The sequence below is a fragment of the Lycium barbarum genome, chromosome 2 (genome assembly GCF_019175385.1).
Source record: "Lycium barbarum isolate Lr01 chromosome 2, ASM1917538v2, whole genome shotgun sequence".
Lineage (NCBI taxonomy): Eukaryota > Viridiplantae > Streptophyta > Magnoliopsida > Solanales > Solanaceae > Lycium > Lycium barbarum.
This window is the reverse complement of record NC_083338.1, coordinates 535213-551590: the sequence shown is the minus strand read 5'-3', so window position 1 is coordinate 551590 and position 16378 is coordinate 535213. Positions and strand designations below refer to the sequence as shown.

Below are 16378 nucleotides of genomic sequence, written 5' to 3'. Positions count from 1 at the left end.
TGCAAGAGTTGATGTGATCAAATTTTTATATGATGCATAAAAAACTTCACCATCTAAGGGGATCACTCTGTATATCAATGAAATATATACTACTAAGGGACAGACAAGAATCAAGAATGTAATAGCTACTGGAAGACAGTTCAGTTCCAGCTAGACATGTAGAAAGATATTGCTTTGTCACGACCCATTTAACCTAGGCCTTGCGGGCACTTACCTTCCCACCTCGATAAGCGAACCATCATCCCAACAATAATCCAATACATAAATTGAAGGAATTAAGTCGCGAAAATAACAAATATGTAAGTCTCACGATATATATAGATAGATAGTAGTAAAAAGGTGCGAAAGGTAGTAAATTACCCCAGGGTCTAGTCTGAATAATACAAGAGCATCTAAGGAGAATAATACAATCCTGAAGTACTAATACATAGTATATATGTCTCTGAAATAAAGTAAGACATGAAATAGGAAAGTCTTCAAGGTCAGCGGACACCATGCTCACCCTAGAAAACTCGAGTGGAAGCTGAAGAGCCGATCAGCCACGGGTCAGAGAAATAGATCTGACCTGGTACTCTGTATTCATAAAAGAATACAGCAAGTGCAGGTCAGTACAAACCACAGTACTGGTAGGTATCATTGGCCGATTAAGCATAGTTAATACAATTCAGAAGAAAAGCAGATAGCAAGGAATCTAACAAGTATAAGACAATAAGATTACAACCAAGTATCCGTCATCGCCCATATAAAACCTCTAACTCAAATATGTCAAGTCATAATATATACGAACCAATCCAATCATCACAATTCATTCACCAAGAATCTCAATCAACTCATAATGCAATGCAATGATGGAAAGAATGAAATGTAATGCCATGCAATAAGGTGTGAATGAAATGTAATGCCATGCAATGAGGTGTACACATATACTCCAGACGGATATATCGACGTCTCAGTAGCACAACCCAGTGTGACTTGCGAAGTCTAAGTGCCACCCGTCCCGGATCTTTGCCCAAAAGACAGACGGGACCCTGGCTAATTGCTCGTAGGGGGAGTCTCACCGGTACCACTCTGGGGGACCCGCGGAGTCCATGCACTAACGAAGATTCTAGGATATCATCGGAATTGGCCATACAACAACGATGCTGGAATAGATCATCGATCATCGGCCATCTCACAATCACTCAAGTAAAAGAGTGTCAAATATCCATCTCACACACAATGAACAATTCCGGAATTAAACCTCGGACATCTGCCTTTTCGCAATCACTCAGTAAAAGAGTTTATCAAACATCAATTTCATATAATCAACGATTCCGGAATTGATCTTCGGACATCAGCCTTTTCATAATCATTCAAGTAAAGAGTTTATCAAGATATCAACTTACTCAATCAACGATACCAGATCATCACCGGTATCGGCTATACATCATGAATGTGTGAGAATCCGTGCAATGCGTATATCAACTATCAATGATCAAATTCAATATCACAAGTACCAACGAAGGGGTACGCCAACAATGTATCATATCACTATATGGGGACTAGTGAGTTTTGGGGGGAATTCTCTTGAAATCCCCCTTCAAATAAACATCACCTAATCAAATTTTGAAATTAAAAATCGAATACAACAAAGATCATTAAGAAAAATCAGTCCTTTTGACCGTAGAGTGCAAAAAAGCAAAGTAAAAGGGAGGGTTATACCTCGTTTGGTTGTGGCAAGGTGGAGAGAGGAGGCAAATATTTAATGCTTTGCCTCAATAGGCCATGCCAGGCCTGGCAAAAGCATAGTACGCTAACAATGTATCATATCACTATACCCACAATAGTAAGCCAATAATATAATGATATCACAAGTACCAACAGGGGGGTACGCCAATAATGTATCATATCACAATACCTACAATGGTAAGCCAACAATATATCGATATCACAAGTACCAACAATCGGTATGTCAATTCTATCTCAATCAGGACGATAACACGGATTCCTAATTCTACCAACTATTCATGGCGTCAAACCATCACAATAGAACAATCAAGCACACATAATGGGATGGCTAGTCCCAACACACACCAGGGCCCAACCTAAGGCAATATCCAACCCAACTTCATACCCAAAGGTTCACATGTTGTCTGCGATATTATATTCTAAATATGTGCTTTGCTATACGAAGTCTCACTAGAGGTAAGCCATAACCTACCTAGACTGCCGAACCGCAACACCAACATGCCCCTCCTTTGCTTTGCCCTTCCGCTGAACATCGGAACTAAAGTAGTCTAAGCATAATCGAATTCCATATTAGAAATCATGAAGAATGATACTAATATTGCTACTATTTCATTTCGGGCAATTCTAACCCTATATATTTGGGGAAACGGTCCCACAAGGACAAAACGGAAAATAATACCAAATTGAGTTCTAGGCATTCATAATCCCACCGTTAATTGTTGATTTAGCCCAAGGATTAGCCTAATTTATGATTTCAAGTAAAAAACCCCAAATTGGGTATGAACCCTAAGTCTCCAAATCCGAATTCAACGTCAAAAGTGGAAGATATATGATTGATAAGCTTAGATTCATCAAATTTTAGCATAAGCACCATCTTGAAAAAATAGTTGATTTGTCATGGGTTAAGTTTATTATTTGAGCCCATTTTGAAAAATTCTGGTTGCTAAAGTTTGGAACTTTTTGTTCCGGAGGATAATGTTATTTTTTTATTTTATTTTTTAATCTTTTTGCATTTGATGAAATTTTATGGCTGTTTGTTTGCTAGTTTCATGTTGCACAGCAAAAGTAACTAATATTCTTATATGAAGTTTTCTTTGAACCCATTTTGAAGTTTCCTATATGAAGTTTTCTTTCAACCCATTTTGAAGTTTCTTACTCTTTGTTAAAGTTTGATACTTTTGGTTTGTTGAAGTCCTATGTCTTACACGATAGTCATATGTTTATTTTATGTTTGGTAGTGATATGATAGAAACTGGAGACGAAATTTTCATTTTTTGTTGACATATTTAGGTAAAGCTATTGTTACGACGACCAAAATTTTTTTCATTATCCTGGTTTTGTGATACTGGTTGTTGATTTGTATCCTGTATCTAGAATATGGTTTTGTTCCAAGATCATGAAGCTTGAGATGTTTTTACAAAATTTTAATCCTGTATTTGAAGATTCTTGGTTAATCCTCCTGCTATTTTGATCTTTCTTATGGATTGTGATTTAAGTACATTCATCTTTCATAAGTAACTTCCGTTAAATTCATTTTATTTTTTGCTTAGGTTTTTAGTTCAAATCCCAGACACTACTTGATCAGGTTTTTAATTTTCTAGATTGTTTCCCTTCTCCGAAAAAAGAAAAAGGAGGAAGAGTTTGTTTCCCTTTTTGGCTTTGTGGTCATGTACAGTTGTACACTACTTCATGTATTTGAAGATGCTTGGTTAATCGTCGTGCTATTTTGACCTTTCTGATGGATTGTGACTTTAGTACATTCAGCCATCATAAGTAGCTTCCGTTAAATTCATTTTATTTCTTGATCAGGTTTTTAGTTCAAATCCCAGACATTGCTTGATCAGGTTTTTTTTTTAATTTTCAAGATTGTTTCCCTTCTCACAAACAAAGAAGAGAAAGAGAGATTGTTGACCTTTTTGGCTCTGTGGTCATGTACACTACTTCATGATGGGAACTGAAGATAAAACACTATTTTGTTTCTGCCATTGGGGCGGAAAGAACGAAGTGCTTCCAGATGGATCCACTTCGTGTGTGGGAGGTATTACCCATCAGATTATTATGAAGACAGGCATAAGTACAATGATTTTAATTTGTGAATGCAGTTTTCGATCGATTAGGCATTGAACCTTCAGATAAAGTCTTGCAGTTTACAGTGAAGTTTGATATGGCTCAATTGATACGACTGAGAGATTAAGAAGGTGTCAATACTTTGTTACAATTTAATGACGGTTTTGCCCATGTTTATGCATCAAGCTCCGAAAAGGAGCCTAAATTTGCAGTTGCTCCTTATATGGCTACTATGCCTGTCAACCGGTTCCAACCGGAACCGGACCGGAAACCGGTTAGGAAACCGGCCGGTTCCGGTTCCAAAACCGGAACCGCCTAACCGGTTCCGGTTAACCGGTTTTAAGGTCCAAACCGGAACCGGTCCGGTTTGGATTCGTTAAAATTTTTTTTGTTTTGTTTTTTGTATTATATATATATATTATAGTATTTATTTGTATATTGTAGGTATATTTACATATGTTATACAATTTTATAATTAAAATTTAAATATTTACTGACTAATAGCCTAACAGCAAGTCAGCAATACAGAATAGTGCTTTTTGTACACATATATATGTATAACTTACATATAATTATATATATGTACTATATACTCTATATATGTATAACTTAATATATATACTAAATATATGTATAACTTAATATATATACTATATATATGTACTATATACTATATATAGGATAGCTTAATATATATATAGGTATAACTTAATATATATACTATATATACATATCTACTATATATACAATATATACTTAATATATATACTATATATATTTATATAATATATATACTTATATACTATATATACTTATATATGTGTATAACTTAATATATATAGTATATATACTATATATACTTACTTATTATATACTATATATACTTATGTACTATATACTATATATAAGTAAGTATATATAGTAAGTATATATAGTATACTTACTTACTTATATATGTGTATAACTTAATATATATAGTATATATACTATATATACTTGTATATATGTACTATATACTATATATACTTACTTATATACTATATACTTATATACTATATATACTATTTTTTCTATATATACTTAAAATATACTAAGAATATACTATATATACTTATATATGTTTAAGTATACTATATAACTTAAGTATATTCTTAGTATATTTTAGGTATATTCCTAACTTAATAAAAGTAAAAATATAAACACAAGTAAATAGAAGAAAGCTCAATGAGCCATATATTTTATTCATTCTTGGATAACATTTATTTGCAAGTTGTATTTTTTTTTTAACTTGCAAATAATACATGAGTTATACAAAAATAGTAGAATAATAAAATCACCAATTTTGAACCATTTCGTTAATTTCCCCCACATCATATTCGGTATAATTTCCAACAAAGCGAAGGCGGCTAGAATTGCAAATCCACCAAAGCTACTTCGGATTGTTGCAAAATCACCAACTCCACCAACAATATTATAATTGCAAAATTAATAATTGAAAGTTCAAACTATAATAAGACTTTGTGGCTAATTATTGCAAAGTAACTATAATTGAGAGATTGAGATTTGAGAGAAAGATGAAGAAGAGTGAATTGAAATGAAAATGAAGAAGGGTTTATATAGGGGTGGGGGAGGGGTTAAAGTGTTAAAAAAAAAAATTTGGGGGCCAAAAATTAAGAAAATGACCGTTTGGCAACGGCCATTTTTGCAAATGGACCGTTACCAACGGTCCATTACCGAGGCCCAAGTCCAACGACTCTTTCCTTTTTTTTTTTTTTTTAATTTTAACCGGTTTAACCGGTCCGGTTCCAGTTAAACCGGTTTAACCGGTTCCAGTTAAGAAAAATTTGGAACCGGACCGGTTATACCGGTTCCGGTTTAACCGGTCCGGTTACCGGTTAAAACCGGTTACACGAAACCGGTTGACACCTTTAATGGCTACCACTAGTAATTTATATTATAGTAATTCTTATTATAGTAATTTTTTTTTGGGAGAAATGACAAAAATGGTCTCTTATGTTTGAGGGTGGGTTCAAAGTAGTCCCTTAAGTATGCACAAAATAGTTTTGGTCCTTTAAGTTTGCCAAAAGTTAACACTTCAAGTGGTTGAGTTCGGTACATATTTGACGGAGACTGCAAGTGTTAACTTTTGACAAACTTGAAGGACCAAAATTGTTAACTGCATACTTAAGAGACTATTTTAAACCTACCCTCATACATAAGGGACCATTTTTTTCATTTTCTCTCTTTTTTTTTTTTTTTTTTTTTGAATATCTAGAGTTTGATTGTAAATAATGTTGTATCACAGGGTTTCAACCACTGATGTCAAAACAGTCTCTCTCGGAAGCGCTGAGGAAGAACAAGTGAGTGCCGATACTCCAATTCCCACACCTTCACACCAGTGGATCGCTGATGGAACTCCAGATGCTGCTGCCAACTTGAGTGAATTACTTGTTGGGGAAGGACAAGCTTTCGGGGATGCCGATACTTTTAGGCTATCAGTTTTCAAGTACTCGATCGCGAATAGATTTCACTACAGGATTTTGCACAACAAACCTAGATATATTAGCATACATTGTGCTTCCGATGGCTGCCCGTGGAAAGTAAGTGCTGGGATCGAGAAAAAAATCTCAAAATGTTTCCATTAGGAAATTTGTTGATTCTCACTCGCATCCTCCTACCTAGATTCATCGCAACTTTAGCCTCAGATCAAGATGAAGTGGTTGGGTGGTATCATGCAAGAAGATATATTGGGAAGTCCGGGTTGTTTGCCTCGTAAAGTGTGCGAAGATGCTGAAAAGAATTTGGCGATCAAATTGACCTACCGTCAGGCTTGGAGTGTAAGCAGAGGATTCGCGAGGCAATTGATGAGAAGTTAGGTCAATCCTATAAATTAATTGCCTGGCTATGCAATCGGTTAACCGAAGCAATGCCCAGAATTATTGCTACATATCCATGCACGGAGGAAAACAGATTCAAGTGGCTTTTTGTGTCATATGATTGCTCGATACGTGGGTTCCACGTCGGATATAGACCTTTAATCTTTATCGATGTTTACAACTTAAATGGGCTCCGCAACAACAGCTCCTTTATAGTTGCTTCAGCTTTGGATGCGGATAGCGAGATGTATCCTCTACCTTACGGCGTTCTCCTATCCATGAATGAGGAAGATCTTCTGTGGTTTCTAGAAAAGCTAAAGCTCGTTGTGCGGAATCGCGAGGTCGTTGTTGTTTCTGGCATGAGTCTCCCTTTCCTCTCCAGCTTAGACAAAATGTTTGGCGATGAAAACCACAGCTTTTGTTTTCATTGCATAAAAAAGAGTTTTAATAAATTTGTGGACGGAAATACTGCCTTTAAAGTGCAGGGGAGAGGTAAAGAGATTGCAGTTAAGTACTTGACCGACATTGCATATGCACGAACACTAGATAGTTATAATGAAGCTCTGGGAAAGATCTGTTCTTTTCGAAGAGAATTGTGCAATTGGGTAATAGCTAGCCAGCCGGAGCGTTGGTTTAATGCCTTGTTCAGGAAACCTCGGTGGGACCATCTGAATTGTAAATCTACGGATTCTCTCAACTCTTTTATAGAGGAGGAGAAATTTGTACATATCCTAGAGTTGATGGAAGCTTATCATGAGAAGCTTTATATGTTATTACATTTACAGAGTAACAAGCTCAAAATCGAAGAATGGAACCTTCCGATCGGTCTTCCAGTTGCTGAAAAGGTTTTCGAAAACCAAAAGGTCGGTGATCACCTAGCGGTGACGGTTCTATCTGATATCGAGTTTGAATTACGGGACCTGCATGGCAGAGAAGAAGTTGTAAACCTCAAACTCTGGACATGTACATGTTTAGAGTGGCAAATGACTGGGATTCCGTGCAGCCATGCATGCAATGTGATTAGCATGGCAAGTATGAACATCTATCAGTATGTTGCTAATTGGTACAAAAGGGAGACTCAAGAACATATATATGCCGAAGTTATGGATAAGCTGGCAAAATTTGATATACCACATCCGGATGATATTGTTTCTTCGGCTTCCTCAGGTAATGACGTCGTGCTATGTCCACTTTCACCTCGTGTTAAAAGACCTCCTGGTCGTCCCCGGAAAGTACCTAAAGGACTTCAAGTTGAAACTGTAAAAAGACCTATACGGTGTTCCAAGTGTGGCGGCGTTGGACATAATAAATGTACTAAATGCAGTTCTGTAGCACAGTAAACTATTGTTCAAGGTATCAACAATTTTATCTGTGAACCCCTTCTGAGCGTTAGCAGTGTTTTGTAGTTACTGCTTTAAAAAATTTGAGTCCACCTGTGTCAGCTTGGTCGCATTGTCGATCCGAAGCCCGAGGTTGCAGTAGGTTGTTGTTAGCCAGAGTAAAACTAGTCAATGTATGATGAATGCGCACAGGACATAATATGTTGTTGGGACGTGCTTACATAGGCCTGTGTTTTCATGTTAGTAGAAAATATAGAAAATTTCTAGTTATTTTTGTTTTTTAATTTTATTTTGTATAACATGAGATGAGCTTAAATGGTGCGATATGCTCAATGATGATCTATATAGTTGGCTGCAACTTCTTTGCAATTGATGAAGTGGTGGTGGTGGTGTTGTACTCTGCCTATGATGGTATGATCATTTGTCTATTTCTTTGCAAATGATGATTCATATAGTCAATTTCAAGATGCAGTTTTCACCGAAATATTTTTGACCTAATCTAATAGGTCATCTTTATCACTCAGTTGTATGTTAGCAGCAACAACAACAAATGTGTGCAAATTACTTGTTGAGTTCCAGTATCCTTTTTTCAACCTTCTAACACGTTGAAAGTTTCTCGTGAATCAGATTGATTTTCAGTAATATTTTCTTAGTTCAATCATTTATCAATCTTCCAATAGCTGAACACATTTAATGGTTGTATTGATAATCTTTAGCCATTTATTTATTTAAGGGATGGTCATTGTTCCCTACAGAAGTACCAAAGGCTTTGGTATTACTAACCATTTAATCAATTGTGAAAAATGAAGATTTTGCCTTTCAGAACTAACGGTTCAACTGTAAATTACTCCATTCGAATAAAAAAAAAGTCCACTTAGTTATTTGCACACCCTTTAAAAAATTACTCAATCCAAAAAAATATAAAAATTGACTAAACTACCCCTAATTAAATAGACATTGAGATTTGATCACATAACACTTAATAGGGGCAAATCTGAAAGTATAAGATTAATTGTTTCTTGATTTGATAAATGGACACCTTTTTTGATTAAAAAAAGGCTAAGTGGACATTTTTTTTATCCGGAGGAAGTATTATTCAATCATGACCACTGTTAAAAAAAACTATAATCTCAGTTTACTCAACTCTTTTGGCTGTAGAGAGAAGACTTTAATCTAAAGGATCATATACTCATTTTTAAAAAATGTTAATATTAAAAGTAATTAAAAAGGTAATGAAGCTTAAAGAGGCGTTTAGCCATGAAAACCAAATATTTTTCACTTTATTTGGAATTTTAGAATTGGAGTTGAGGTTGGAGTTGTGTTTGATTATAGTTTTTGTAAAGGATATTTAGTTATTTGAATGTAATAAAAGAGAAAATAAGGTTTTAGTTATTTCCTAAATTTTAAATACAACTTTAATTTGTATTTGAAATTTCATCGCCAAAAGCTTATTTTCAAATAAACCAAATAATATTCCCGGAAAAATAAAAAAATTCTCATGGCCAGCAAGAAGAAAAGAAATCTATTATTATTATTATTATTATTATTATTATTATTATTATTATTTTGGGCTTTAAATGACTTTCACACATTTCTCCTATGTGGGTCCCTTTTCTTGCTGACATAACACTCAAACAAACTAAAGTCCACACTACTTGCTAAGTGACAGCTCACTTTTAACTTCTCCCATACAGCAAAGCGACAGATTAGCAGAGGTAATTAATCTAACTAAAAAATTTATTACTCCCCCGTCACAGTTTAAGGGGGCGTTTGGCCATAAAAATTATTCATCTTTTTCTGAAATTTTTTTCACTTTTTTTACTTTTAACTTTTGGCCATAAAAATTCACTTTTTTTCAGAGTTATATTCCGAAATACAAAAAATAAGAAAAACTTATTTTTTAAAATTTTTTCACTTTTTTACACTACATTTCACCAAAAACTACAATTTCAAAAATTATGGTCAAACACAACTCCAACTTCAAAAATTTCAAAAAAAAAGTGATTTTTTTTATATTTATGGCCAAACGGCACCTAAGTGTTTTATAATCTGTTTAGCAAATTTCTAAAGTCAATTTATTTTTAAAAAAATGCATTTGAATTTCAAAAAAGTACTTTTGGCTAAAAACAACTTGTATTTGTTAATTAATTTAAAAAGTACTTTTGAGCAACAATTAATATTTGGCCAAACTTTTAAAAGTTTTTCTAAGTGTAATTTTCTCAAAAGAGCTTTTCAAAAAAGTGTTTTTGGGCAAAAGCTAAATTTTTTTGCTTCTGAAAAACTGCTTTTACTTCTCCCCAAAATCATTTATTTTCTCTCAAATGTTTGGTCAAACATCTCACTGTTTTAAAATAAGCACTTATTGAAAAAATAAGTATTATTGGGGGAAAAACAGGCTAGGGAAAATTTCAGAAATATATAAGTTGGTTACTTATATTGAAAAAAATAGCCAATACTTACATTACAAAAAATAGCTCAAAATATACAAATATATACAGACACATACAAACACACATAAACACTTATACCAACATATAATAATATATACAAACATATAAGAAGGCAGAGAGAGCGCAAGAGAGAGAGAAAAGTTTGGGTATTTTTTGTAAGAATTAAAAAAAATGAGTTAATTTTAATAGCATTATTGCCCCAAATAACATACAGTGTAATTTTCTCAATAGGCTATTAGTTTGAGTTGGCAAGAAGTTTAAAAAGGAAGATTTTTTTTTAAATTTTATGGTCCTGAATTCAAAGATACATTGAGTCCTTTAAATCTCGTGATCCTTAACTTTTCAAAACTTACTAAATATAAAAAAATACTTTTGAGACAGATTAAAAAAAAAGTAACATGCTTAAATTGTGACGAAAGACTAACAATACAATACAAAAAGTGAAAGAAGTTCCAAAATCTTTAGTAAAGACACAAGATTTATCATATCATAATCCTACTCAGATCTGCTCTAATTTTCTGCTAAAAATATTTTCAAATCCTTTTTTCATTTTCTCTAAAAACCCTTTCCAAGATCCAATTTTTATTCAAACCCCACTTCTCAAAACCAAAATTTAGCTCTCTCATACCAAATTTATCTTAAAAAAAGATTAAAATTTTTTTCAAGATTCATTTTTTCTTTAAACCCCACTTCTAAAAATCAAAATTTAGCTCTCATACCAAATTTATCTTTAAAAAATTGATTTTTTTTTCAAGATCTGCAACTGAAATTTGAGGGGTTTTGAAGGTAATTAAACTTAACCCTGTGTTTTCATGTTAGTAGAAAATATAGAGAATTGGGAATCTCTATTTATTGTACCAAAAGGTTGGTGAGAAAGACAGTTGGGATGTATTTGTAGAAAGAAACGTGAAATGACATTTTCTTATCCTCTCAACCAAAGTTGTTGTAGTCTTTATCACTCAGGGATCGTTTGGTGCATGGCCAAAATTATTTCGGGATTATAATTTTGGAACTAATTTATCTCATAAATGATATAAAATAATCTCAGAATAAGTAGTATAAGAAGGTATATTCCAGCTTATATCATGGGATGCATTTTATACTTTGTTTGATATAAGGTATAAATTTACCTTCTACCAAATATAGTATAAAAAATTAGTGCTGAAATATCTCAGCTTATACCATGCATCAAACGACCCATGTGTGCAAATTACTTATTGAGTTCCAGTATCCTTTTTTCAACTTTCTAACACGTTAAAAGTATCTCGTGAATCAAATTGATTTTCAATAATCTTTTCTTTCATTCAACCATTTATCAATCATCCAATAGATGAACGCATTTAATGGTTGTTTTGATAATCTTTAGCCTTATATTTATTTAAGGGATGGTCATTGCTCCCTATTGAAGTACCAAAGGCTTTGGTATTACTAACCATCTAATCAATTGTGAAAATAAATATTTTGCCTTTCAGAACTCACGGTTTGAATGTAAATTATATTCAATTATGATCACCGTTAAAAAAAAAGTTATAATCTCAATTTACTCAACTCTTTTGTTATAGAGAGAAAACTTGATTAATCTAAAGGATCATATACTCATTCTAAAAAATAATAATATTAAAAGAAGTTAAAAAGGTGATGGAACTTAAGTAGGCATTTGGTCATGAAAATCAAATATTTTTCACTTTATTAGGAATTTTGAAGTTGTGTTTGATTATAGTTTTTGCAAAGAATTTTTTGTTGTTCGAATGTAATAAAAGAGAAAATAAGGTTTTATTTGTTTTCCAAATTTCAAATACAATTTCAAATTATATTTGAAATTTTTATGGCCAAAAGCTTATTTTCAAATAAAATGAAATAATATTTCGGGAAAAAATGAAAAATTCTCTTGCCAGCAAAAAGAAAAGAAATCCATTATTTTTCTTATTTTCTTTTTTTGCTTTAAAAGACTTTCACACATTTCTCCTATGTGGGTCCCTTTTCTTGCTGACATAACACTCTAACAAACTAAAGTCCACAGTACTTGTTAAGTGACAGCTCACTTAACTTCTCTCATACAGCAAAACGACAGATTAGCAGTGGTAATTAATCTAACTTAAAAAATTTATTACTCCCTCTTAAAATCAATTTATTTTAAAAAAAATACATTTGAATTTCAAAAAAGTACTTTTGGCTAAAAATAGTTTGTATTTGGCTAATTAATTTTTAAAATACTTTGGAGCAGCAATTAATATTTGACTAAACTTTTAAAAAGTATTTTTAAATGTATTTTTCTCAAAAGTGCTTTAGGGAAAAACTATTTTTTTTTGCTTCTAAAAAACTGTTTCTGCTACCCCAAAATCATTTATTTTCTCTCAAAAGTTTGACTAAACATCTCACTTTTTTAAAATAAGGACTTATTTAAAAAATAAGTACTATTTGGGGAAAAATAAGTTTGGTCAAACAGGATAGGGAAAGTTTCAAAAATATACAAGTTAGTCACTTATATTGTAAAAAAAATAGCCCAATACTTACATTACAAAAAAATAGCCAAAAATGTACAGACATATACAAATATATACAAATACTTATATCAATATATACTAACAAATACAAACATATAAGAAGGCAGAGAGAGAAAAAAGTTTGAATATTTTTTGTAAGAATTTAAAAAATAAGTTAATTTTGATAGTATTATTGCCCTAAATAACATACAGTGTAATTTTCTCAACAAGCTATTAGTTTGAATTGACACAAAATTTAAAAAATATTTTTTTTTTTTAAATCTTATGATCCTAAATTCAAAGATGCATTTAATCTTTTAAATTTTGTGATTGTTAACTTTTCAAAACTTATTAAATATAAAAAGAGATATTTTTTTGAGAAAGATTAAAAAAGAAAGTAAGATACTTGAAACAAAATAGTAAAATACAATAAAAAAAGTGAAAGAAGTTCCAAAATCTTCAGAGTAAAGACACAGAATTTATCATATAAAAATCTACTTAGATCTGTTCCTAATTTTCTGCTTAAGACATAATTTTCAAATCCTTTTTCCATTTTCTCTAAAAACCGTTTCCAAGATCCAATTTTTATTCAAACCCCACTTCTCAAAACCAAAATATAGCTCTCATATCCAATTTATCTTAAAATAAAAAGATTGATTTTTTTTTTCAAGATCCAATCTTTACTGCAACTGAAATTTGAGGTAATTAAACTTAACCCTTTTGACCCCCTCAATCTCATTTTTGTTTCTGCTTCTTTATTCAGTGTTTATAAACTTCAAGATCCAATTTTTATTGTTCATTTTTGTAATTTTGAATAAATGGTCAGTTCCAAAATATGTCCTTTCTTTAGTGCTTATAATTTTTTTTAATGCTTATAAACTTCAAGATCCAATTTTTATTGTTTATTTTGTAATTTTGAATAAAGTGTCAGTTTCATATTAGAGGTATATTAAGCCCTTAACTAGATTTTCTCTTGAAAATTTGTCCTTTTTTAAGTGCTTTTAAACTTCAAGATCCAATTTTTATTGTTTATTTTGTGATTTTAAATAAAGGGTCAGTTTTAGATTAGTGGTTAGTAATCCCTTATTATAGATTTTATCATAAAAATCTTCTTTTTAGCTTAATCTTGGTAGTATGTTTAGATTATTTGGATTTGATTTGGATTTTTAGCTTAAGGTGTCAGTTTGATATTCTACTAAAAATATGTGTTTTTAGCTTAATCTTGGTACTGTTTTTGTAAGTTTTAGTGTTTTGTAGAAATGAAGGAATTGAATTCAACAACAGATCCAATTGGCCAAAACTTGATAAAAGTTATAAGCAATGTGTGTTTCTCAGTTTTTGTATTCTCTGTGCTTATAATTACTGTTATTGCTATTACATACCAACCTCCTGATCCATGGGAATCATCTAGAGCACTAACTAGGGTGTTCACACAAGTCAAAAACGCTACGTTTAAAGTTGATAATTCTGTCTTAAAAACTGGTGAAGATGTTGCTAGTAGCCCCATTGAGGCTCCTTCTGGAGGAGCGTTTCCTTTAGTGCCGATTACTGAAGCTACTATCGAGAAATCCGAAGAAAAGTTGTCCAATGAGACTCTTAAAAAATCAGGATGTGAGGATGTGAATGTAGTGAATTGTTCGGATCCTCGGGTTTTGATCACGATCCAGAGGTTTAATTTGAAGACATTTAAGTCCATCGCGTTTTTGGACTATCGGACGCCTGTTAATGGGTCGAACCCGAATGAGTGTGACGTGGCGTGGAGGTTTAGAAACAAGAAAGAGAGATCTTGGAGAAAGTACCGGGATTTTCGGAGGTTTAAGATCGGGTTTACCAATGATTGTAGTTACAAAGTGGTTCACGCCGGTCGTTGGCATTCAGGAGTAAATGCACGTCGTCCAAGAAGTCGATTTAATTCCAGTAGAACTAGTCCAAGAGCCAAATTTGCTCCACCGGTTCGAGATGAGGAGATTAACGATACCATTCCGATCTTGGGATCTGATTCAGCTTTCAAGAACGGGAAATACTTGTATTATTCGCGGGGTGGTGATTACTGTAAAGGAATGAACCAGTACATGTGGAGTTTTCTGTGTGCTTTGGGTGAAGCTCAGTACTTGAATCGAACATTTGTGATGGATTTGAGTATCTGCTTAGCATCTTCTCATACTCGTAGTCATAAGGATGAGGAGGGAAAAGATTTTAGATTCTATTTTGATTTCGAACATTTGAAGGAAACTGCATCGATTGTCGATGAAGGAGATTTCCTTAAAGATTGGAGGAAATGGAATAGGGCACATAAGAAGAAAATATCGGTAAGAAAGGTTAAGGACTACAAAGTGTCCCCCGACCAACTCTTGAAGGATAAGAGCACAATTATATGGAGGCAATTTGATGCCCCTGAACCTGAGAACTATTGGTATCGGGTCTGTGAAGGACCTTCTGCCAAATACATCCACAGACCATGGCAGGCTTTGTGGAAATCAAAGCGACTGATGAACATAGTAACTGAGATTAGTGGACGCATGGACTGGGATTTTGATGCTGTTCATGTTGTTCGTGGAGAGAAAGCACAGAATAAGGCGTTATGGCCCCACCTGGATGCTGATACGTCTCCCGATTCCCTTGTCACGAAGCTTCAAGGAATTATTACGCCTTGGAGGAATCTGTATGTTGCCACAAACGAGCCGTTTTATAACTATTTCGATAAGCTTAGATCTCACTACAAAGTGCATTTGCTTGATGATTATAGCTACTTGTGGAGTAATACAAGTGAGTGGTATAACGAAACAACACAACTGAACGGTGGCCATCCAGTTGAGTTTGACGGGTATATGAGAGTTGAAGTTGACACAGAGGTCCTTTATCGAGCAAAATCAAGGGTCGAGACATTTTACAACCTGACAAAAGACTGCAAAGATGGAATCAACACTTGCTAGATAGGAAGGAGATATCCTTTAGTGCTCTGTATACGCCATTACACTTGTTTCCGCTATTTCAAAATTTGCCTAGTTCTTTATTGGTGGTTTGAGTTATTTGTGAGACGTTTTACATCATATTTGTACAATATTCAGCACCATAATCTTCATTCGATTGAGATTTGTTGCCTCTATTTCGTCTCCTGAAACTTTTATCTGTCATATTTGTTTAGTTTTATTCTCTCATTTTCTCCGAGGACGGATATTGAAGCTCGAGTACTTTACCATAATGTTCAAAAGTTGGAACACTGTAAACTGAACAGCAGTGTAAATTTTTCTTGAATGTTCGTGTGCATGTATTGGTTTATAGGAAAAGTTACTTATTTACCTATTTGAATGAGGGTGTTGACTCTGTTTAGATCGGAGATCTATGTTGCTCGGACTCTCCATAAATGCTTGTCATGTCCGTGTCGGATTAGACACGCCCCAACGAGATTTTATGAAGAGTCCGAGCAACATACA

The 16378-nt window shown here is 33.2% G+C and overlaps 2 protein-coding genes across 2 annotated transcripts; both read left to right on the top strand.

Moving 5' to 3' along the window:
* Positions 1-6721: 6721 nt before the first annotated feature.
* LOC132624197 (uncharacterized) lies at positions 6722-8011 on the top strand. The gene has a single exon (XM_060339015.1). It carries the CDS (start codon positions 6722-6724, stop codon positions 8009-8011), a length of 1290 nt encoding a protein of 429 aa, XP_060194998.1.
* Positions 8012-13369: 5358 nt separating this feature from the next.
* LOC132625035 (uncharacterized) lies at positions 13370-16050 on the top strand. Its single transcript, XM_060339801.1, has one exon. It carries the CDS (start codon positions 14204-14206, stop codon positions 15875-15877), a length of 1674 nt encoding a protein of 557 aa, XP_060195784.1. The 5' UTR covers positions 13370-14203; the 3' UTR covers positions 15878-16050.
* The last annotated feature ends 328 nt before the right edge of the window (positions 16051-16378 follow it).